Consider the following 23,771-nt stretch of genomic DNA (forward strand, 5'->3'; position numbering starts at 1 on the left):
TTCTCATGGAGCATGAGGCATGAAGGCATGAGGGCAGTCCTAGCAGAAATAAGTGAGAACTGGTGACCCCAGGACTTGCTGGACACCAAGAGACCACCTGGGGTCAGAATGGATGGAGCTGTTTGGGCACAGATTAAGACTCTTGAAAGAAAGACAGGGGGAGATGGATATTGCCCAGACATCTCTACAAAGAGCTGGAGTGGAGACAAGAACTCAAGGCGGAACTGTAAAGGCAAAAGCGAACCATCCATCACGCCATGCTCCCAGGCAAGGCCAAGGCTGCCCTCACACAGCTGCCAAGTGCCAGGACACCAAGTGGGGGTGCAGGATGGCACCAGGAGCTGGGGGGAGCACCCCAACACATGAGGATGCTCTCAGGCACACACACACTCCTTGCCCTGTCCTGGTCCATGCCCAGGACACAGCCAGCACCAAACTGACACCAGTGCTGAATGTGGCTGACGGTTCCCACTGTGCCCGGCAGCCACAGTGTGCCCTGACACCCCAAGAGCAGAGTGTGGTACAGCCCAGGACAGTGCCTCCTCCTGGGCTCGGCTCCTCCACCAGTGAAAGGCGGCATTTACAGCACGACGCAGGGCCCGTGGGATACCCACATACCCACACCACACTCCCTGGAGATCCACATCACTCTGTCGGTGAGGGAGAGAGCCAGCGACCCTTTCACCATTCTCACCCCTCCAAGCTGGGCACTGAGTGCACCGCTTGGAAAGGCAGGAGATGGCACTGCACCTCTTCACCATCCACTGCAGGGACAAGGCCAACATGAAACCCCGCAGCTGGGCCAGCTCCTCACAGCATCCTGCTACGGCGACAGCTCTGCATTCTGCCAGCGCTAAGGATACCCGAGCTCAGGTCATGGGAGACCCTTTGGAACATGCAATAATCTGAGCAAGAGGAAACAGAGTCACACTCCCAAATCCCACAGCAGGACCACAGAGCAAGAGCCAAGCCCCAGCACACAGATCCAGCAGGGCCATTATCCCAATCCCTTTCCCACTGCACAACTTCACCTGTGTGGGTGCCTATAAAGGCCGCCCCCCCCCCAGCAGCAGCACCTGGCTGGGGCAGCGGGATGGGGACCGCTCACCAGTTCCTGGGGGGTGGCACATCCTCCTGCACCTCCCTGCAGTGGCTGGCCGGGTTTGCCAGCAGGGCACCCAAGGCAGCGACAGCCCCACAGAGCAGCGGGCACGCAGGGCAGCAGGATGGCCTTTGTTCCACCTCTCAGAAAACCAGTGACCTTAAAAATCCTTTTATTCATCTAATAACAGGCTGCCACCCGTGCATGGCGACGACTGCCATCCCAGGCCGTGCAGTGCCCTCCGCCTGCTTCCAAGCCATGGGGAAAGGCAAGCCGGGACAGAACCACCCCAGCACAGAGCAGCAACACAGCACAGCCCACAGGGAAAGGGAAGAGCATCGGTGCCACGACCACAGGGACGCAGGCGGACCCATAGGCACCCTTCACCCCTACCTGCAGGCACCTGAGACTCTCCCATAGGTGCTGGGACCACAGCTCGCCCTTGGCCACCCACGTGGGTCACCCTGTGCTCTGCAGGGCCCCACGCCTGACATCCTCCCTCCACCCCCCCTGCCCCTTAGTTGCACCTCCCAAACCACTGACCCACTGATCCCACAGACCCCGGGCTGTGGGACTGGCAGTTGGGGTTCCCCCCCAGCCCAGGGCTGTGAGGAGCCCCTGAGCTCCCAGGAGTCAAAGTTGAGTCAGGGGAAAAGGAAAGGAAAAAAAAAACCCTTTTGAGTGCAATATTTTAGTTGAGCAACAGAGCATGAGTAAAGGACGGAGGCTTTTCGTGGTCTGGTGAGTCTAAGCTATGAGCTGAAAGTTTAACTATTAATACACTTAATCAAGAGGTTGTTCCTGCACCCTGGGTTTGGGAAAACAAACACACGGCCGGGGCAGGAGCGCAGGAGAGGCAGTGGGAGACCGGGCCGGGGCAGCCCCACGCGGCCCCACTGCACCGCTCCCAGCGGGGGCTCCACGGGGCAGGACGTGGGGCTGGGACAGCGGCGTCCGGCCACGGGACGGCAGCGGGCGGCGGGGACAGGAGCGAGCAGCACGTGGGGCTGTGAGCGACGGAGCCCAGCGCGGAGCTGCGCGCAGGGGAGAGGGGACAGCTCCGGGAGGGAGCCCGGCTGCTGGGCACCCAGCGTCCCCGCAGCGGCTCAGCCCCTGCAGCCTCCCGCACCTCCTCCGCACCCTCGTCGTCACGGGACTGGACGTGCGAGCACGGCAGCCACCGACCCCCTCCGCAGGCACCCAGTCCCCGCGGGCAGGGCCCCGCAGCACCGCGCTCCCCTCCGCGGAGCCACACAGCGGACACCGCGGTTCGGTGCCCCCCCCGTTTCCCATCGAGGTGGTGCGGCGCTCCTCGCCGAGCGGTGGCGGCGGGGCACAAACCACCCCCACCCCCCCCCAGCCCCGGCCGCCCCAACGCCCTGCGCGGAGCCCCCCCACGCGGCGAGCCGCAGCCCCCGCCCGCCCGCCGCAGGACGGCCCCACGGCCCCGCTGCCGCCGTGGGGGGCCGGGACGCAGCTCCGCGCGGCGCCGGGGCCTTTGTTACTTTGCTTTTGTTGTCACCCGCCGGCGCGGCCCCCACGCCCGCTCCGAGGTCAGGGCACGGCGGTGGCGGGGACGTGATGGTGGCGGGGACGTGACGGCAGAGGGCTGGCAGGAGCCCCAGCGGCACGGCCACGACCCGCCGGGACGCGGGGCCACGCGGCAGCCGTGGGACGGCCCCGGCTGCCCGGGTCCGCGTTTCCCGCTGCGCTTTCCGCCTTTCCCCGGGGATTGGGCTGCTCAGGAGTGCGGCCACCGGCCCAGGGATGGGGGAGCAGCGGCGGACAAAGCCGGTACGAGGGGCACGGCACGGCCGCGTCCCAGCTCCGCAGCTCCCAACCGGGCGGGCGGCTCCCGGGGTGCGAGGCCCAGCACGTGGGAACCGGGAAGGAGGGGGGGCGGGGGTGCGGGGGGTGGGGGTACACGGCCCCGAGCACCGCACGGCCGCGGCTGCGCGCAGCTTTGTTCGCGCGCGGGACGCGGGGCTGCCCCCTGCTCTCACATCCTCATCCATCACCGCCGCGCGGACTGACCCCCGGCGAGCGGGGCCCCGCGGGAAGGAGCGCAGCGCCGGTGCTGCACGCGATGCGAGGGAAAACAGCGGCAAGAAAATTAAAACGGAGGTGGGGGGGGGAGGGGGAGGGGAGGGGGAGGACGGAAAGAAAAAGCCCGACGAAACCCGGCGGGGCCGCCCGGCTGCGGCTCCGCGGAGTTCCGCGCGGTGACCGCGGCGCTCACACATCACCCACCGCCCCGCGGCACCGCCTGCGCCCATCGCCTCCGTCATCCCCGGCGCCGGCTGCTGCCCTCCCCTCCCCTCCCCTCCCCGCCGCTCCGCTCCCTCCCTCCCCTCGCACCCGGCACAGAGAGCACGCCGCGGGGCCGGCGGCGGAGCGGGAGGGAACAGCGTGAATTTACTTGGCGAGGGGTAAAGCAAAAACAACAACAACAACAACAAAAACACCGAAAACCCCAAACCCAACGAAACAACACCGAAACCCCCAAACTTCGGGACTTGTTACGCACGGCTCCGCCGCGCCGCGCCGCTCCCACGTCCCCCCCCGCCGCTGTCGCCGCCGGAAAGCGCGCACCGCCCCCGAGCGAACCGCGGCACCGTGCGCGGCGCGGAGCTCCCCCCGCCCCCCCCCCACCCCCCCCAGCAGCACTGCCCTCCCCGCCCCTACGCGGGGTCCCCGCGGGTGGCGGCGCTGCCCTCCCCCCCCCCCCTCCTCCCCACCTTCTCGGCACCCCCCCACCCCCCCCTTGCTCGGCGCTAGCGGGCGCCCCGCTGCCCGCCGCCCCCGCGCCCCGGCCGCCACCATTGTCACCCGGGAAACGGCGGCGGGCACCGAGAGGCGGCGGTGCGGCGGCGGCCGCGGGGATCGGGGCTCCGTGCGGGCGCTGCCCCCATCCCGGCCCCGCACCGCATCCCGCGGCCGCGCCGCCAAACTTTGCTCAGCGCGGAGCGGAGCGGCACCGTCGCGCGGCGCGGACAGAACGGGGCGCGGAGCAGAGCCGCGCCGCCCCCCCCGCCCGCAGACCCCCGCCAAACTTTTTCCCGACACTTTTCCCCCAACTCCGCCGCCGCCGCCCGCCGGGGCGGCCCCGCGGGGCCGGCATCTACCGGCGGGCCGAGCCGGGCCGGGCCGGGGGTTGGAAGGGGGGGGGGAGGGGGGGGAAGGGGAGCGGAGCCGCTCCGCGCTGCGACGCGCGCCCGGAGACCGCGGGCGGCGGAACGGGGCCGCGCTCAGCACCTGCCCGCCGCCGCGGAGGGGCCCCGCCGACAGGGGAGCCGAGGCGGGCGCGGTGCCTCGCCGCCGCCGCACACCCACCTCCACATCGCTGCTCGCTCTGGGAGTGCACAGCCCCCGAAACGCGCTGCACGGCGCTGCCGCGGCCGCTGCCCGCGGCTGCCGGCAAAACCCGGACCGGACCGGACCGCCCCGCGCCGAGAGCCGCGTGCGCCCCCCGCCGCCCCGCGCGCGCGCCGCCCGCCCGCGCCGCCCCCCCCCACCCCCCCACCCCCACCGCGCGGGTCCCTCCGTGCCACTCCCCCCCCCTCTTCGTCCCCGTAACCCCTGCGGGTTTCTCCGCTCCGTGTCCCCCCGTGGTCCCGTCGCCCCCGTGGGTGTCCGTGCCGCGTGAGCCCACCCTCCCCCCCCCCCCCCCCAACCCCGAGTCCTCTCGGCTCCCTTTTGTGCGCCGTGGGGCGTCACTGTGCCGTGCCCCACCTGCCCCCGAGAGTGTCGCCGTCGCGCGTCTGCCCCACGTCCCCGCCGCTCCCATGGGATATCACAACCGCATACCCCCACGTCCTTTCATCCCGTGGGGTGTCGCCACACTGTGTCCCAGCGTGCCCCCCTGACCCCCGCGGGTATTCCTGCTGCGCCCCCCCCTACCCCGTGTCCTTGTAACCCCCACGAGCTGCCACTGCGCCGTGCCTCCTCCCCACGTCCCACCCACTCCCTCGGGTGTCCATGCCGCATGACCCTGCCATGTCCTCCCGACCCCTGTAGGGCACTGCTGAGCTCTGCCCCCCAGTAAGTGCCACCCCCCCACAGGTGACGCCACGGTGTGTCCCCCGCCTCATCTGCTCCCGTGGGGCGTCACCCTCAGATCTCACCTGTTCTCGTAGCATTTCCTCCCTGTCCCACCCCCCCCCACGGTTTCACCTCTCTGCAGCCCCCACATTTCCCAGCGTCCCACTGCAGCTGGGTGGCATCTCTGCTCGGTGCTGACACACACCCCAGCTGCTCCCCAGGTCTCTCTGCAAAGTCACCCTTGTAAGGTGTCACCCCACTGCACCCCCCGTACACCAGTGGCCTGCCACCCACAGCCCCACCTGCCCGAGGGGTGTCCCTCCATGCACCCTGCCCACCTCCTCCTGCCGCGTCCCCACGAGTGTCACACAACACATCTGTTCCGGGGGTGTCACGCTGCAGCGCTCCCCTGACCACCCCGAGAGGTCTCATCCTGTGGGGTGACCATCCCCACAGCCACCACGGGACAGGGACGGTTCCCACAGCACGTGGGTCACCCACAGGGGGCACTGGGGCCAGCGGTTCTCGCGGGGCAGTCACTGCCCACGCACTCGGGTGATGTCCCCAAACGCCATCAAAGAGCGGGAGCCCCTGCCGTGCTCCCCTTTGCCCGAGCTCTGTGGGGTGAGCCCGGAGCCGGGCCCTGGGACCTCCACTCCCACGTTGGACTGTGGGAAACGGAGCTCCAGAGCCAAATCCCACAAAGTGCTCCGCTCCACGCTGCGGCTTTTGGGGGCACGGCCCCATCCCACGGCCTCGCACACATCGCAGCCCCTCCAGCAGCACGGCCGACGAAACGGCGCGGGTTTGTTGCGCTCATTTATGTGTGTATATATATATATATATATATATGGGTTTTTTTTCACAGGAATACAGAATCACTTCCCACCCCGCTCGAGTCCTTTCGGCGAAACAAAAATGTAAGCGGTGCAGTGAGGGGGTGCGGGGGGTGGGAACCGGAACGTGGAAGCGCTGTGAATGCGTTGTTTGTATTTGATCCACGTCTTGTTAATTATGCAAGTTTCACATATTTAGCAACTGGGATTTTCAAATGCGGTTGCTGCTGCTGTGACGATTCTTGCGCTTCCCCAGCAGTGCCTGAGCCCCACGCGGGCGCTTCCCCAAAAATCCCCCCTGAGAGCCGTGGGGTGGGCGCAGCCATGGGGTGAGCGTGGGGTGGGGCGAGCGTGGCAATGAGGCAGGCACAGCCCCGGGATGAACACGGTCATGGAGAGAGCTGGCTGTGGGGCTGGCCCCGTGGCTGTGGGTCCCCCCAGGGACTTGTCCTGCTCAGCACCCATTGCCAGACCCTCCTCGCACCACTCCTCACACTGGGGTTGCAGGTGCTGCTGGTACAGGGAAGGTGCATGCTGCCTGCAGGGACCGCAGCAAAGAGGGGAAACTGAGGCACGGAGCCAAGCATCCACTTGCTCAGGGGATGGGAATGGGGATGGGGGTGGGGGTGAGGATGGGATTGGGATGGTGATGGGGTGGGATGGGGATGGAGGGCACTCGAGTGAGGGAAGCTGGTGGGGAGGGATGGAGAAGGAAGGTGAGGGTCACGGACGCAGTGTGAGGAGGGCAGGGGGCCAGAGGACAAGGGCACAAAGCTGGTGTGCAAGCGGCAGTGCTGCTGCAGCCCCTGCGTGCCAGAAGCGGTGCCAAACCCATCCCCGCCACCCGGGTACGCGGCTCCCGCGGCAGGGCCCTGTGCTGTCTCCTCTCCCCGGCTGCTGAGCAAAGCCAGGAGCTGCGCTCGGCTCCAGGCGGAGGCTGGGCCGGGCTGCCGCAGCATTGCTGGCATAGCAGTGGGGAAGCAGCAGCGGGCAGCATGCCAGCGTGCAGGATGCAGCCCCACAGGTAGGGGAGGGCAGCGGGATGCGGGGCCATGCGGGACAGAGCCTGGAGATGCGGGGCTGTGCGAGAGGACATGTCCCAGTGGCTCCCAGCGTGCAAGCATGCTCCTAAACAAAGCCGACCTGCACACCCTGGCTGCCACGACCCAAGTGGGTGACAGAGCCAGCAGCCACTCAGCACCTCCACATGGTGACCTGGCGTGGGCACAGGGCTGGAGAGACCCAGGGCCAGACACACTTCGGGGTCAGCACCCAGTGGTGGCTATGTCCTGAAGTGGGGGCCCAATCTCTGTGGCCACTGGTACCCGTTGGGATGGTGCAGTGGGAAAGCGGCCGGCACTGGGGCCCCAAGGCCAGCGCTGCCTTCCCGCTGCAGCACGTAGCCCTGGGCCGGCCGCGCCGTGCATTAATTGAGGCAGTGCCGTGTTAATTTTTAACCCCAGCTGTCTCCCACATGGCGGGTAGTCGCCCTGGCTCCTGGGGACGTGTGGGGCCGGGGGGGGCTCTGTCCCACGCGGGGCTGGGAGCGGGGCAGCTGCGGTCGGGGCCGTCCCACGGCTCCCTGTGTGCTGCAGCCGTGCTGCCTGGGAATGTCCTGGCAGGAGGACGCGGGCCTCAAAGCAAACACGCACGGCAGCGGCCGGGAGAAGGGCAGGAAGCGCCTTGCCCTGCCCGCTCCCACCGCAGCTGCGTGCGCCCCAATGGGGGTGGCGTGGTGCTGCCATGGGGTGCCATGGGGCGCGGTGGGGAGGTGGGCTGTGGGCCTCTGGCTCCGTGCCTTCCCACGGCAGGGTGCATGAGCCAGCAGTATAGAGGGAGGTGGGGCAGTGAGGAGGGTCGGGGGCTCACCGGGTGCAGAGTGGGAGTGAGTGCTGGTGGTGCAGGGACACACAAGCCACAGCATTCCCACCCCCGGAGACCCTGGCAGGCATTTTTCCGAGCAGGGATTCGCCAGGAATTCAGACGCCCACGTGGTCCAAAATAGCCTCCTTGCTCCAGCATCCGGAGCGCCCCGCAAAAGCCTTCTGCTGGGACACAGCCTTCCCTGGGGGCTCCTGCAGTGTGGCTGCTGCCCGGCCCCACAGGCGGAGGGGCACCACGGGCACAGCAGCTCGGGGCGATGGCAGTTTGACAGAAAGACACAGGAGCAAAACGATATCCCCAGGAGATATCAGAAGTAACTTATGGCGACAGCTAATTTGGGCACGCTTGAGTCAGGAGCCGCAGGGAAATGACCACAGGAGCCGTTCCCGCCTGCCCCTCACAGGGTGGTGGCTGGGACACCCCACACAACAGCTGCCCCACTGACAGCCTGGGGAAGGGGCAGCACCGGTGGGCCCACGGCCTGTGCTGAACGAGGCTCGTGGGGTTGGATTCGTGTTTAGGCTCTATTGAAGCCCGCGCTGAAGCAGTGACCCAGAGATGAGCGTGCAGGGTGAGCAGCATCCCTCAGGATGCTTCCATGTGCACCAGGCAGCAGCCAGCACAGGTAACACGCACGGGATGGACACCGGCTTGCTGAGGAAGCTGACAGGGATGCACGGGGGTGGTCCCCAATCTGGGGACACCGACCCAGGAGTTGCACCAAAGGAGCACCCAGAGGAGCAGCACAGCAGGGCCTGGTGCGCTGAGATCCCCCAGCCCCTCTTTCCAGCAGTGCCAGGGCCACTGCCCCCTCCAGCAGGCACTAGGGCCGGGACGGTGCGTGCCCTTGAGCGAAGTGCCCCAGCCCTGGGGAGCTCCTCTGCGCTCCGTCCACCGGCAGCGAGGCGTGGTCGATCAGTGCTGCAGTGAGGAGCTGGCAGATGAGCTGTGCCAACATAGGGGGCTGTCCCCCCACAGCACCAGATCTCCACCCACCAGCCCGCCTCGAGCCACCCCGCCTGGCTGCAGCCTGCAGTGGGTGGAGGATGTCAGAAGGATCCGTGCCTCCGTTTCCTCCAGGACAGGCCCAGCCCGAGGAATGGCGGCAAGGAGCCAGCGCCAAGTTGGACGGGAACAGACCACCATCTCCTTACCTAGGAGACCAACTGGACTTGTCAAGAGGAAAGAAATTCATCTACATCTCACACATATGGTCCCATCCTAATGGATATGTATGAGCATAAGGGAAGAAGAATAACCTTCTGGTTAGGCTAAGGGCTTGGCAGTTGAGATTTTGAGATGCTATTCTCAGCGCTGTCCACACCTTGCTCCGAAGCCTTGGAAAAGCCTTCATCCATACCCAGGCCTGGCAGCGTGGCCAGCACCCACCTTGTGCAGGAGGCACAGGGCAGACAACTGCTCTGCGTGTCCTCCTTGGTGGACTCCTGAGGCAACTTGAAGTGAGAGAGTGGGAGAGCAGGGCAGGAGGAGGAGAGGAGGCTGTGAGGCTGTGTCCCTCAGCGCAGGGCGAGGAGGCAGCCTTCCTGCCGGGCTTCGCTTCCCGAGCGCTGCCCCTGTGAGTGCAGGCACTGCTCGCACCCCATGGGCTCCCAATGAATCCAGAGCCACCACAGGAACGGGGGAAGGCCCCCACTCAGACGTTAGCACAGGCTTCTTCCTCCTCCTCCTCCTCCCCGTGCTGGTGCAGGAGCCGCAGCCATGCGAGCAGCGCGCGGAGCCGCAGTAAATCCTCCCCTGCAGCCCGGGGCTCTGCCAAGCTCTCCCTTCCACCCAAATTTATGGAGAGCAGTCCCTGCCAGCAAGGCACGGCACAGTCGCAAGGAGGAACAGACGGCGCTGCTTGGGGGCTCCTTCCTGCCCCCGTTGGCCCCAGCCCACCCCCACCCCGGGCACCCCCAGCCCCGCGGGCAGCCCGAGGCTCGGCCAGGCTGCAGAGCCAAAGGTCAGCGCAGAGCCAGCCCCTTCCTCCGCTGCCGCAGCAGAGGTGGAGCTGGCGGTGGACCCGAGCGCCTGCGTTTCCCGATGGCTGCGTGCTGAAATTTGCAGCCTTAATGGTGCATTAGCGCTGGCTCCTGCGTTTCATTACTCCTGAGAGCGAGGGAAGGCACAGTGCGAGCATAAAAGTCCCCTCCTGCCCGGCCACCGAACCCCAGCCCTACTTGGCTCTGCTCGGAGGCACAAATCGGGGGCCTCGTGCAGAGCCCCCACGCACCCGCAGCCCACGGCCGGAGTGCGGCCCCACTGCTGTGCGGTGCTCTGAGCTGCCGTCCCCGCTGCTCCTCCCGCTCCACGCACGCTCGGGGAATTCATTCCACTCTCTGCCCGGCTCAGCCTCGGCTGCCGGGTCGCAGGATGCCGGGAGGAAGGCCGGAGCCGAGCAGAGCAGCACGCCCGGGTCGGGAAGGGAGGAGAGGTGGGGAACTCTGGGCTGAGACGCGGGGTCCCACCACCAGCACTGGGCAGCGGGAGCTCCGCGCCGGTGGGATGCGCCCACCCAGCCCCACACCTGCCCCACGGCCACCCCCCACTCCGGCCTTGCCACGGCCCCACCGGACGGCCGCAGCCCGGAGCCGGTCCCGGGGCTGTCCCCGTGCCAAGGTCGCCATCACTGCACGGCGACATCGGTGCTGCGGGGACGCGGGGCTGTCCCGTGCCTCGCTGTGCGCAGCCCCATCCCGGGTCCCCGCCCGCAGCCTCCGCCCCGGCCCCGCCTGCCCGGCCCTTCCTGTCCCCAGCGGCTTTGGGCAGTGGAAACATTTCGGAAACGCTTAAGCGGGGCTGTTTAACCCCTGCAGGAGCCGATGGATGGGACGAATCCCGGCAGGAATACCTCTCGGGAAAAGCCGGGCTTGTGGCCGCTGCTCGCGCAGGAGCCCCGCGCTGCTCCCCACGCGCTGCCAGCCCCACCGACAGCCACGGGGCCGCGCAGCACCGCTCCGCACCGCGCCTGCTGTGACCCGGCCTTGTTTCCAGAGGCACCGACGGAGCATTAGGTCACAGCCACCAGAATAGCAGCTCCCGGCCCAAATCGGGGCCAGGAGCGCATTTTGCCCAGCCCCCGCCCAGGAACCCCGCATCCCGACGTCACCGACGTCCCCGGAGGAAGGGACAAACGCTATCCGGAGCCGAAGCCTTGGAGTGCTGTGGGTCAGCCCCCAGCCCTCAGCAGCCCCATCCCCATCCCCACAGCCCTGCACCGCGGTGCTGACGGGGCTCAGCACCGTGCTCCCGGCCCCAGCTGTGGCCCCAGGGCTGGGGGCTACGGGACCTTCGGCACACGGAGCCTTGCGTCGCCAGGAGGGGGTTCGCTGAGCCCCCCCAACACCTCCACGGGCACCAGGGCCGGGTGATGAGATGACACACTCAGGAGCCCTCAGGAACCACTTCCACTTCCCTCCGTCCCTTCTCGGATCTCAGTTCAGGTCTCCCCCACTCCATCTATAGCCCCCCTGGCACCCACAGCCCACCGAGCACCCTGGGGGAGCCCCCAGGGCATGGGCAGACCGTGACCAGCAGTGCCTCCCACCCTGCTCTGCGTCCTCAGGCCCTGGGGCACACGGGGATCCCAGACCCAAATGGGCACCCCTGGTGCTCGGCAACGCCCCACTCTCCACTCCCGGCACCGTGCTCTGGGGCCCAGGGCTCCCACTGGGTGGGACAGCAGCAGGCTGTCACCGCCTCTGCTTTGTGGGCACTGAGCTCCCAATGCCCCGGGGTCCCCACAGCCGGGGGGATGCAGAGGGAGAGCCCCCGGCCCCCGGCGGAGCGGCGATGGAGGAGCTGGCCGAGTTGCCATGGAGATTTTCTCCCTAGCAGATGCTCTGGGCAGGTGCAAGAAGAGGCTCTGCCCCCCTTGCTGTGCGGCACAATGCCAGCAGATCCTGCACAAACAGGAAGCATTGCGGCCGCACGCTGCCAGCCCAGGGCCACCACCACCAGCAGCAGCGGGGAAACCGAGTCACAGAGCATCCCCCCCACCCCCTGCTCCCCATCTCATCCACCCCAACGCGTGGCCGTGCGGCCCAAGTGCATGCAACCCAAAGCTGAGGATGGGGTGGGTGACCTTGGGCACGGCCATGCTGCTCCCCGGCCCCAAACCCCGAGGGAACCAAAGGGGAATAGCTGCAGCACGGCGAGAGGGGGACAAGGGCATCGACTGTGTGCGCAGCCGGGGCTCCGTGGGGGTGTAGCAGCATGTAGATGTAGGTGTAGGTGAGCACCCAGAGGCAGGAGTGTGAGTGGAGTTGTATGTGTGGATGTGAGTGTATGTAGATGGAGGTGCAGGTGTAAACACAGTGAGGGGGTTGGGTTTGAGAGTGGATGCAGATGTGCAGGTGTGGGTGCAGGTGTGGGTGTGAGTTTTGGTGCGTGGGTACAGACGTGGGCCTGGCAGTGGGAGGAAGAGTATGTGGGAGGGAGGATGTAGGTGTGGGTTTGGGTGTAGGTGCGTTGGTGTAGATGTGGGTGTAGGTGTGAGTGTATGTGCAGGTACAGGTGCAGGTTCAGCTGTAGGCACAGGTGAAGTGTAAATGCAAGCTGAGGTACAGGTACAGGTACAGGTACAGGTCAGGTTTGGGTGCAGGTTTTAGGTATAGGTGTAGCTCTAGGTGTATCTGTGGGTGTACCTGTAGATGGAGGTGTAGCTGTAGGTGCGGGTGTACTTGTAAGATGTGAATGTAGCTGTGGGTGCCACACTTGGAGGTGTGGGTGTACCTGGTAGGTGCGGGGGATAATTGTAGGTGCGGGTGTAGCTGTAAAGTGCAGCGGTGGCTGTATGTGCGGGAGTAACTGTAGCCGCAGTGGGGATGTGCGTGCAGGTGCAGGTGCAGGTGCGGGTGTACCTGTGTAGGTGCGGGTGAAGCCGTCGCTGCAGGCACACGGTGCCGTGCCTTGCCGCCCACCCCGCCCGGCTCCGTGCCCGCCCTCAGCCGTCGCCCCCGGCCCCGCTCCCCGCTCCCCGCTCCAGGCCGGCTCTTCGGGGCAGCGCGGTGCGGGCGGTGCGCCAGGCCGGGCGCGCGGTGCCACCGCCGGGGCTCCCCGGGCCGCCGCCGCCGCCGCCTGACATTGGCTGGAAAGTGGAGCAGCGCGGCGGGGACGGTCGATGCGGATCGATCGCGGCGCGGGCTGCGGCGCGGCCCCACGCCGTCCCGGAGCCCATCCCCGCGGCGCGGCCCCCGGCGCCCCGAAGGCGGTGGGTCGCGGCCGGAGCGCGGCGGCCCCGCGTTCCGCTCCGTTCGCCGGAAATCTTCGTCGTAATGCCGCAGGATCCTCTTACCGGGGCGGGGGGGGAGAGGTGGGGGGGGGAGGCGGAGCGGTGCCGGCCCGAGGGAGGGGGTCGTTGAGAACCGCGAGGCCGCGAAGAGTCGAAAGGGAACGACGGACGACGGCAGGGAGATCGCTGCCCTCTGCTCTCCGCCGCCCCGGAGCTTCGCGTGGCGGGGGGCAGCGGCTCCTCTCCTTTTATTTTGAAGCCTTCGTTCCGCAGCCCCCGCACAGCTCTCAGCACCTGGCTGCGCCGGTCGTGTCGCAACCGACGACGCTCCGCACCGCGCACCACCGCGTCCCGGGAACGGCACCACCGCCCCGCCCCGCACCGCTGCCGTCCCCGCGGGGCTCCGGTCTGCGCTCCCCTCCGCGCGAAGCCCCGGGCCGGGCCGGCGGGGGGGGTGGGGCGGGGCAATTCGGTCGGGCCCTTAAAGGCCGAGAGTTAATCAAAGTGCTTTGAATATGTAAATGCTGAGTATTGTTGATCATTGCCCAGAGCTGATCCAGCAGTTTTCCTGCCCAAAGCTCCGCTCGGATGGCGGCTCATGAAAATTCACGGCGGCGTGGCACAGAGGTGAGGGGTGGCATTCTTACCCCATTATCCGGGGGAACGAACCGGGGAAGGGCCTCCACGGCGCTCCCGTGGCAGCGGCCGTCAGCCACGCCCCCTCCATGTCCGTGTCCCCCTGATGTCCCCCTCTTTCCCCTCCATGCCCCCCGTGCCCCCTCCATCCCCGCAGCGCACGCTGTGATGCAGTTGTGCAGGTGCTCCCTGCCCAAGCACTCCGTACGGTGCGAAGCGACGGCTGAGCACGCACGTGTGACTCCGGGGGAGTGAGGACGAGCAGTGGGGGTGGCAGCGGGGCTGGGGGTGCGGAGCCGCCGTGTGCCGGCCCCGCAGCGCGCAGCTCTGCTGATCCTCACTCACCCGCACGAGGTCTCACCGTGACCCCACATGCAGGAGGTGCCCGCTTCGGTCCCCAGAGCAGCGAGCGGTGCGGCAGCGCTGCCAGCCCCAGGGGAGGCCGGGGGACAGCTGGGAGCAGGACGTGTCTCAGCTAGCCAAATTTAATCCTCCTACGTTAGCAAGGCTTAAAATAGGCTCCCGCAGCATCGATGAGGGTGACAGAGCTCCAGCCCTCCGAGTATTTTGGGGAAGCGGGCACGGCCGCGTTGCAGACAAGCACAGCTGGGGGAGCGGAGCCGCGGTGACCCGGGATGCCGAGCACCCCCTCCTCAGTGCCGGCGTCACCTCGAAGGGAGTGCACGGCACTGTGCCACTGCAGAGCAGCCGCACTGGGTGCTCGCCGTGCCGCACTTCCCTACCAGGGGAGCTCCCAGGGCCGAGGGTCGCCGCAGGCACCGGTGAGGTGGGGGTGGTCCTCAGCGGGCGCCGTCATGAGGCGGTGGGGGCTCCTCCGCAGCCAGCAGCTCCGTCACAGCCGCTGCTGGGCGGGAGGAGGCGGGCAGGGACGCGGGCCGGGTCGGAGCGCTGCGTCCCTGCCACGGCCACGCGCGTGTTGTCCCGGGCTCTGCGTCGTCGCACCGGGCACGCGTGGGACCCGCGGCGGGGGCTCAGCTTTCAGCCCTCCGCTATTTTTAATTGCTCTTTCCCAGAAAGGCCCGCACACCCGCTTGCAGCCGGCTGCTCCTAAAGCTGGTTCCAGTTAGACGCCGGTGCCGGTGCTGCTCGGGGCTGCTATTTTTAGCGGGGCTGAAGGCATCGGCTCCGGGCACGTCTCGGCGCTGGCAGCGGAGCCGAGCACCTCATCCCACGGCCCCGGGGCCGGGGGGAGCGGGGGCGACGCGGTTTTACGGCCGCCGTGGTGTTTTCTTTCAGGCGCTTTTTGGGTTCCTTTCATCTCCGTGCTTCACGCTGTGCGGAAGGGGAGACCAAAGGCGGAGGATGGAAGCGGTGGTCATCGCCGGAGAGCCAGGACGCGGCGGAACGGCGGCTGCTTTTAATTAAAAACCATTCGTTGGCAACGTCGGAAGGCGTGCTCGGTGCTGCGGCTGCGGCTGGGCCAGAGGGGAAGGGATTGCTGTGGGAGCCTGCACCAGGCCCTGCCCCACTGCACCCCACATGCCAGCCCTACAACACCCCAGTCCTGCCGTGCCCCTGCCCCACCGCCCCCGGCTCCCAGCCCTCCCCACGTGTGCTCTGTTCACCGCAGCACCGATTTCTGTCCCCGCAGCTCGGGGCCCCACACGACAGTCGGGCTGCGTGAGCTGTGCCCCCGCTACCCGCCCACTGCCAGTATCGGCCCCCGCTCCACATCCCCCAACTCCATCCTTCTCCGCGCTGCCACCCCGCTGACCCTGCACCCCCCGACGTGTCCCAGCTGCGGTTCCCCCCCCCCCCGCAGCGTCCCCACGCGGCGATGCCGGGGGGGCGCGTTGGAAGCAGCAGCGCTGACTTTTGCCGCTGTAACGAAAGCTGCGTGGAAAGGGGGGTGGGGTGAGGGGAGAGAGAAAAAAGACTGGGCTGCAGCGGGAGAGGGATTGCTGAGCTGTGCTGTGGTTTTACGATCCCTAAATAACGCCGGGAGCTGCGCTGTAAACACATGGAGGGACGGCGTGCGCGCGGCCGTGCCCCCCGGCTCCATCCCGGCGTGGAAAATGCTGCAGCCTGGGAAAGGAAAAAGGGGAAAGAAAGAAAGAAAGAAAAAAAAAAGAAACGGGGTGTGTGGGGGGGAGGCAATAAAAGAAAGCAAGCCGCTTCCTCGCGAAGAAAAAGAGAGCGGAGAGCTCTCCTGCATTATTTAGCGGGCGGTCCCGGCCGCGGCGGTGCGCTGAGAGCTGCGGGCACACGGCCCCCCCCTCCCGGCACCTTTTGTCCGCAGGGCGCGGCGCTCCCACGGCGCGGGGGGCTGTGCGGGCCCCCCCGCGGCCACGGCTCGGCCCCCGCCCTCACCTGCGCTGCCCCATTTTCGCTCCGCTTTGAAGAGCAACAGATGAGAAACCCCCTCCCCCTCCGCGCCCCCTCGGATGTGGCTGCCGTTGGAACGCCGGACGCTCCCGCTGCGTTAATACGTCCCGAGCGTCGGCATTAAAATAAATGGAGGTTGGGGGGGCGTGGAGGGGGGAGGTGTGGGGGGGAGGGGGGGGGGGGGGGGGGGGCACTGCTTGCTCAGTTGTGTGTCCCGACGGCAGCGGGAAGGACCCCCCCTGCTTAGCGGGCGGTCCCGGGGTGGGGGCGGGGAGGCACAGCACGGTGCCGTCGGGGCGCATCTCCGCGGGGCTGTGCCCGGGAGGGGGATTGAATTGCTGCCGGGAGAGCCTCGTGCCCTTCCTCGTCCCGCAAGGTCGCGGCGGCGCGGATCGCGTGTCACCGCTCCGCAGAGAGCACCGCGAGGCCGCGTCCCGCACCGCCCCGCACGGCACCGCACCGCGCGTGTTTGCGTTGGGGGCGGCGCGGGGCAGAGTCCGAGTGACGCGCACGGGGACGGTGAGCGCGGCGCGGAGGGGCGGGGGCCGGGGGGGCCGGTGCCCTTTGCCCGGGGGCCGATGGGCTTTTTCCAGCCCTGCCCGCCGAAAAGAAATCGCGAAACGCCCCGAGCGCGGCGCGGGGGAAGCGGCAGATAAGAGCGAGCCGCGGCCTCGCGGAGATGAAAGGCGATTGCGAGAGCCGCCCCGGCCCCCGCGGACAAAGAGCTCCTCCAATATTAACGAGGCCCCGCAGCCGGGGGGGTCCCACGTCCGCTACGCCGCCCGCAGCTCCTCGGGGCCGCTCACTGCCTCCGCACCCCCACCAGGGTGCAGCCCCGGCACGGAGGGGGGGAGTGCGCGGGGGGGGGGGTCCACCGCTTCGCCTTTGGATTTGCATTTAAAGAGCGCTGCAAAAGGAGCGGAGGGATGGGGGGGGAGGGGGCTCAGCCGTGATTCTGCTCTGTGGCAGTCAGCGTGGGGGGGGACACGAGAGCGCCGGGGACCGTCGCCGGCCCCGTCCCATCCCGGCCCCACCCGCGCCGCCGGGCCCTTCTTTCGTGCATTTGGGGGCTCTCCGCGCGGACACCGGCGCTGCCCCCGCACCCCCCCCCCCGGCCCGGAGCCGCCGCGGGTGTCGGAGGGCGGAGCAGCCGCAGCACCGCCGCCCCCTCCGTCGCGGCTCCGGAAGCGCTCGGTTCGCCGCGGGCAGCGCGGGATTTGCATCGCGCAGATGGCAGCGCGGCGCTTCAAAGCGGCCCCACCGCCCCACGCGGCCGCCGGAGGCGTCGGAGGATGGCTGCGTGGGGATGCGGCTGTCACGGCGCGGAGTGTCACGACACGGCACAGCCAGAAATGCCCGCGGGGCGGCTGCTCACGCGGCGTTGTTTACCGGCGTACGGCGGGACCGAGGGACAGCCCCGACACAGGGACACCACTGACCCCACGGGCAGCCCCTGGCAGAGTCATCCCACAACGAAGGGTCAGCTCCTGGCACAGCAATCACCCCCTGACCCAGAGACACCCCCGACATAAGGACATCCCTGAACCAGGGACACCTCCTGACATAGGGACGCCCAACATAGGGTCAGTCCTGACTCCCGGGACACCCCCTGACCACGGGGAGTGCCCCCCTGCACTGGCGCAGTAAGAGGGAGTACTGGGGGCTCATGGGGTGTACTGGGGGCTCATGGGGTGGTGCATCACGTGTTAAAGAAAAGAGGGGAAAAAGGGGGGGGGGAGGAGAGGAAAAATAGAAGAAATAAAATAGAAAAGGGGAAAAGAAAATAGGACAAATAAAATAAAACGAAAATGAAATAAATAGAACAGCTCGAATCGGACGGACTCGCGGAGCGGGCGCCGTTCCCGGAGCTCTGCTGCCGCCCCATGGCCACGCCGGAGCCCGCCCGGCTCTCTGCGGGGCACGGGCGCTCCGCTCCCCCGCTCGTGCTCCGCTGACCGCCTGAGCTGCGGGGCAGGGGCGGCTCGGGCCGCCTCCCGTGTGACGCCCCGTCGGGCAACATCGGCACGGAGCCGCCGTCGGGTCCGGTGATGCTCCGAGGACAGCGGGACCGGCACCGCTCCGGGCGACCCTGCGGACGCACAGCTGTGGCCGCAGCCACCCGCGGGGCTCCGGGGCGAAACGGACACACGGGGACCTGGAGAGCAGGCCCAGAGCTGGGCTGTCCCGCGGCCGGGCTTCGCCCCGTGGCAGGAGGTGAAGAAGTAACGAGGACGGGCACACGCGTGACTCAGTGACACCCATAGAGCAGCGTCGGCCATAGACACGCGGCCGCAGAAGGGCGGGACCCCGAACACAGCAGGACCCGCTCACCCCCGGGATGGGCAGAGCCCCCGGGATGGGCAGAGCACCGCAGGGACAGGCAGCAGGACAGGGACAGGAGGACAGGGAGCGGAGACAACAGATCAGGGGCAGCAGGGGGACAGACACACATCACGAGAGAAAAGAACGAAGCCGAGGCAAGCAGAAAAATGGGCAGAAAGAGCAAAAAAGCAATCCAGCCACAGTGAGTTGAACGGCATCGTTTAATGGCGACCACACGGCAGCAGGTTACAGCAGCGCAGCGGCGTCAGAGCGGCTCCAGGAGCACACACGCTCCGGGGAGGGCACGTGCAGGGTCCCAGCGCTGAGCTGCCGGGCTGTCCCGTCCCCAGCCTGCCATCAGATACCCTGACAGCATTTCTGGTCTGCCCGCATTCCCCACAGCACACAGTGCTGCCGCACCCCGGCAACCGCAGCTTGCACTGCCCACCCCGCACCGTGCAGCGGAGGAAGGGAGGAACCCGACAGGTCAGGGCTGCGAACTGGTACGTGGGTGCAGGAGGACGAGGATGAGGACAGAGCTCTGCACTCACGCACCCCTCGGGGCTCTCCTTGGTTTCCCACCTCCAGCAGCACACGACGGCGGCACAGCACTGCCTCCATCCGGAGCAGAGTGCTCCCACCTGGGCTGGGTGACGCAGGAACACATCCCCGGCCGTCCCACATCGGTCCACAACGAGGAACGCTGCCCCACGGTCAGGATGCTGCCTGCTCTGCCGCCGCAAGCAGCCGGGGGAGCAGAAGGGCTGCCGGGATGCACGGCACAGCACTGCAGCAGCAGCTGGGGTTGCCAGGGGCTGGGAAAGGCACCATCAGCTCCTGGTGTGTTGTTCTGCACCACCATTCGATGCATCCAGAGCAAAGGAGAAAAGCTATGGACACTTCAGTGTGCTGCTTTCTTGAAAACACAGCAAAGCAACTAAAGACAGACATGAGCAAAACATTGCCAAAACACTGCATGGCACTAAGGGCAATCTGCAGGCAGAGCCCAGCAGCCTCTGGGAGCCAGACCAGGCCCCATCCCTGGCAGCAGTCCGTGGGTCTCTGAGCCACCACGTCACCTGGGTACGCTAACGGGCAATTCCTGCACACTGAGCTGGAGAAGCTTCTGAAACACATGGGATGGTGCACAAGTACAGCACATGCCTGCAAACCCAAGGGACACGCTGCAGGAGGGATGTGTGCTGCCAGGCACAGCAGTGCTGGTGTCACATCTGCTGCCAGCACAGGGCCCCGAGACACACAGTGTGCACTGCCACGGCTGCAGCCACCCCAGCTGCCCAGCAAGGGAAAAACAGTTGGAACAGCATGTAGAGCCCACAGAAGTGTCAGTGCAAGGCTGGCACGCGGAGTGAAGTGGTGAAAATGCCAAATCAAGTTAAAAATGGACAGAAGGAAGAAGTTCCTCGTGTGACAGCCCCACAGCTCTGACAAGTCAGCACCTGGAGCCCACTGCTTCCTGCTGTGCACTGCTCCTGGCACTGCGAACAGCCCCGCACTGCAGCGGGCTCCTGGCAACTCCCGGAAGGTGTCCTGGGCAGACCTGCACTCAGGGCAGCACACAGCAGACATCCCTTACCTCAGCTTCCTGGTTCTGAGCCACGGCCTTTGCCATGTCCTGAGTGGGGAACTCCAACCTGAGCGCTTCCTCACAAACGGGAGTGGCTGTGCTGTATCCGAGCTGAAGCTGATACTGAACTGGACCTGACTGCTACAGCCGCACTGCTGCCCCCTGCGCTCCTGCGCCTGCCAGCACTCCCCGTGCAGCTCTGCCGACACCTCCAGAGCCCTAGGTACGGAAACGGGCTGCTCTTTTAGAGCAGTCGTGCTGGGGCAGCTCGTTGGCAGAGCAGCCAAGGGGAATCCTGGATCCGACGTGCTGCAAGGCCTGCATCTCCACCCCGCTCTCCTTCCTGTCTCTGAGAGTGGTGACCCCACCAGGGCGAAAGGGACGGCCCTGAGAATGGGGATGCTCTCAGCACCACTTGGGGAACAGGGCCGGCCCCAGGGCAGCTGCCCCGAGCTCTGCCCCTGCACCACGGGGGGAATGCAGGAGCATCAGCTCGCCTGTGGAAGAGGTTTGGCCCCAGGTAAGGGCAGACATGGACAAAGGACAAAACGAGTGGAGGCATCAGGAGGCATGCAACCATCAGCACACACCCTAGCTCCAACAAGTCCCCAGCAGCGCGCTCCAGCAGCAGGCACTGCCTCTGGAAGCAGCGTGCAGCCGCTCGGTGCTGGATGCTGGCCTACCCCTGCACGGCGCTTCTCTGCCCTCACCCTCAGCTCCGCCTCACTCCTGTCCTCCTCCTTCCCGTGCGGCACAGCCGAGGCCGCGGTGCCACTGCTGCCACCACCAGGACGCAGCCGCAGCCCTCACGCCCCTGGGAGATGCAGCGAACCTCAGCTCACTCCAGCCGTGCAGTCAGGACACAGCTCAGGCTCACAGCTGCAGGCGTGTGCGTGAGGACACTGAGAGACGAGCAGAACAGATTTAGACCAAAGGCAGTGGACATTTATTCCTCATTTGTGCAAGAGTGTAAAGATGCATTTGAAAATGGATGGGACACACTCCTGTGGGGGAGAGCTGGAGGCCACAGCCTCTCCTGGCTAGTTGATGGCTTTGTTTACAGTTATACTAAGAGGAGAAACTTGCAGACTCACCTAATTCACACGAATGATGCTGGCAATTACACTTGTATACAAAGGAAAGTTTCAAACTACATTTTTCACTAGGTTCAAGTGAAGACTTTGTTCAAAAAAGACACATACAAGTACAATTTAAAAGTGTATGAACATTTGCAAATGTTTAGTGCAAAGTAATTATGTAAAAGCTACATTTTATGAAAGTTTGTGCTGATGTGTTTGGTAGTTTTTAATACCCTTTTACATCCATTAATTACATAAGGTTTCATTTACCTACAGTACATATGCGCCGTGTCAGGTCCCATGCAAGTGGGAGCGATAGCGTTGGGCTCTGTAAAACGTCACTGATTCCCAGAGGTGAACTGTGGGGCTGGTTTAACAGTCAGGCTCCTGGCCTCGTGTGAGGGCTGCAGCTCACGTCTGTCTCAGCGGGTGCACAGCCTCGTGTGCTGCAAACCAAACTGCTCCATCATTTTCAAATGCAACCGTTTGTGAGTGCGGGAGTGCTAGAGAGATCCGTCATTAGTTTTAGCCTGTAACAAACTGCTCTCAATAATTAAAAGCCTATTCACACAGAGTTATATGTAATGACTGTAGTAATCAGTTTATTACACAGATTAATCATTCTTGAACGTACAAGCTCCAGGGGAGCAGTTGGGTTTTTAAATATACACAAGTTTTCTGTCAAATGGATTTTCACCCTTACATCCAGAAAGACCTAAGCAGTTAAAAAACTTAAGAAAAATAAGAGCTATTAGCTATGTATTAACTGAGAAACCACATACAAACCAAAAAAAAGAGCGTGAAGGAGGGGAGAGAGTTGAAACAAATCAACGCCACTCGATGCACTAATAGCTCCGATCCACTTCACTGCCAGGCAGTTAAATTCAGACCTTCAGCACAGGATGCGGGCACGGTTTAATTCATTGGTCAGAACATTTACCTAAGGTGTAGGTCCTTCAGAATAAAATGAATACAGAAACAGCTTCAAGTTCTTCACCTTGTTTTTCATAACTGTTATGAGTTTAAAAGGATTCTGCTTAAAATCCTTCACGGATCACCAGCTCTGCCCCCAGAAATATTAAACCCACCGTAACTCTCCCATTCACATTTTATTACCCAATCTGAATGAGCAAGGAATGCTTTTAGGCTCACAAAGTTATGACTGAAGAACCAGCTTTTCACACACACACTTCTCTGCTAGGAGTCAATGTTGGTACGGGGAAATACAGTATTTCTATTTTGTTGTTCCAAGTATGTACAACACGCAGCACTGCTGTATCAGGTAAACATGTGCACAGGGGAAGATGAGGCGTGGGCTCATAGAAAGCAGTCAAATGGAAATCAAAAGGACTTTCTCTTTCAGAGTTCCCCTATCTTTATTTGTAGAGGTTATCCAATAATTTCTTTAATTACATCGCATACTTCTGAGTCCATTCCCGAGCTATTCTGTTGTACCTGTATGTATAAAAAGAGGATTTACTTAGCACAACATCCCGGCACAGTGGCAGCTCCCGCGGGGCAGCCTGCGCTCAGCCTGAACGTGAGCCCTCTCCAGCAGCAGCAGTATTTGTGAACTTAAAAGGAGCAAATCCAAGTATTATGCCAGCAGGGAAACAAACCGACCCCGCTGCAACTCATGGAGAAGAACCAAATGCTATCTCTGCCACTCAGGCCACAAGAGCGGGTGTGAGAAGGAAGTATTTTCAGGAAGGTTTCATATGCCCCCCCCCAGCCCCAGCCACTGGATCCCTGGGAAACTACTGCTGCACAGATGAGTGCCTGCCCCCCACTCCTCCTCCCAGCACCCAGTGCACACTGAGGTGCCCAGCACCCCCAGGCTCGCTTCACGCTGCATTTAGCCGTACAGTCATGAACACAAAGACTTGTCCACTGCAAGTTTTTATCCTGAAGGCACAACGTGCTCCTTTCTCTCAGCCACCTGCAGCTTCCACTCTCCTCTACAGCCAGAATCACAGCTAGAGGCAGCTCAGGACAACTATGCAAAACAAAGCAGTCGTTGTGATTTACAGTGCTGATAAAAGCTGTGTTTCTGACTACAGAATTCAAGTTGTTCTTGTTCTACAGAGTTTGCAGAAAAAGCATCACAAGGCAGGAAGTTTTCTAGTTATTTACATCAACTAAGATCCTGTGCTGCAATTTACCCTGTAGATAAAATTCTTTGACTTAAGAAAATCAAGAAACTACAGGAAAGCAACTGTCACTTGTACTGAAACTACACACAACCAAGTCCTGTTTGTGGAAGCACAAAAGCTTCTGACCCAGGAAGAAGGGGAAAGAAGTCCTACATACAGTGAACAGAAAAGTGCAGTCAGACACTGAGCTGAGGCTCGAAACATGCACTGCAAGTCCTGCAGCTCTGATTTAAAACAAGATGCACAGGGTTCCCTGTTTCTCAAACTCACGAGCTTGAGAATCTTTTTCCCTTCCTACCTTGCTCCCATTAGATAACTGTAACTCCAGGAATTAACACTAGTGATCACACCTGGATGGGAATGGGGAGGTAAAAGAACCTCATGTGATCATAAGGCCGTGCTACTCAATGAGTGCTCTGCCTCCACCTTCACCAGCAGTCGAGCTCCCCACATCTCCCACATCCCTGGGGTTCTACACAGAGGTTGGGGCAGCAAAATCCCTCCCTCTCCCACTGTTAAGAGTAGAGTAAGTCTGAGAACACCTCACTAGA

The 23,771-nt window shown here is 64.4% G+C and overlaps 3 protein-coding genes across 4 annotated transcripts in view; 1 reads left to right on the forward strand and 2 right to left on the reverse strand.

Moving 5' to 3' along the window:
* The window catches only part of LOC136047353 (histidine--tRNA ligase, cytoplasmic), a 513,020-nt gene that overhangs the window by 402,958 nt on the left and 86,291 nt on the right, over nucleotides 1-23,771 (reverse strand). The gene's annotated exons all lie outside the window — the stretch shown is intronic.
* On the forward strand, nucleotides 15,531-17,725 carry LOC136047730 (basic salivary proline-rich protein 1-like). The gene is made up of 2 exons (XM_065735024.1): nucleotides 15,531-15,576; nucleotides 16,455-17,725. The coding sequence occupies exons 1-2, from the start codon at nucleotides 15,531-15,533 to the stop codon at nucleotides 17,723-17,725; spliced, it is 1,317 nt and encodes a 438-aa protein (XP_065591096.1).
* UBE2D2 (ubiquitin conjugating enzyme E2 D2) overlaps nucleotides 20,912-23,771 on the reverse strand; it is a 30,262-nt gene continuing 27,402 nt past the window's right edge. The window contains exon 8 of one of the 2 annotated variants that reach the window (XR_010622087.1): nucleotides 20,912-22,522. Coding sequence is in view for 1 of the 2 variants with exons in the window: in XM_065734410.1 (XP_065590482.1) it covers nucleotides 22,477-22,522 (46 nt within the window). In the remaining variant the exon portion in view is untranslated. The remainder of the gene's footprint in view (nucleotides 22,523-23,771) is intronic. The other variant, XM_065734410.1, reaches the window with a different exon arrangement.

Source organism: Cyrtonyx montezumae, unplaced genomic scaffold (genome assembly GCF_038088225.1).
Source record: "Cyrtonyx montezumae isolate F1298 unplaced genomic scaffold, pur_monq_1.0 scaffold_18, whole genome shotgun sequence".
NCBI classification, from domain to species: domain Eukaryota; kingdom Metazoa; phylum Chordata; class Aves; order Galliformes; family Odontophoridae; genus Cyrtonyx; species Cyrtonyx montezumae.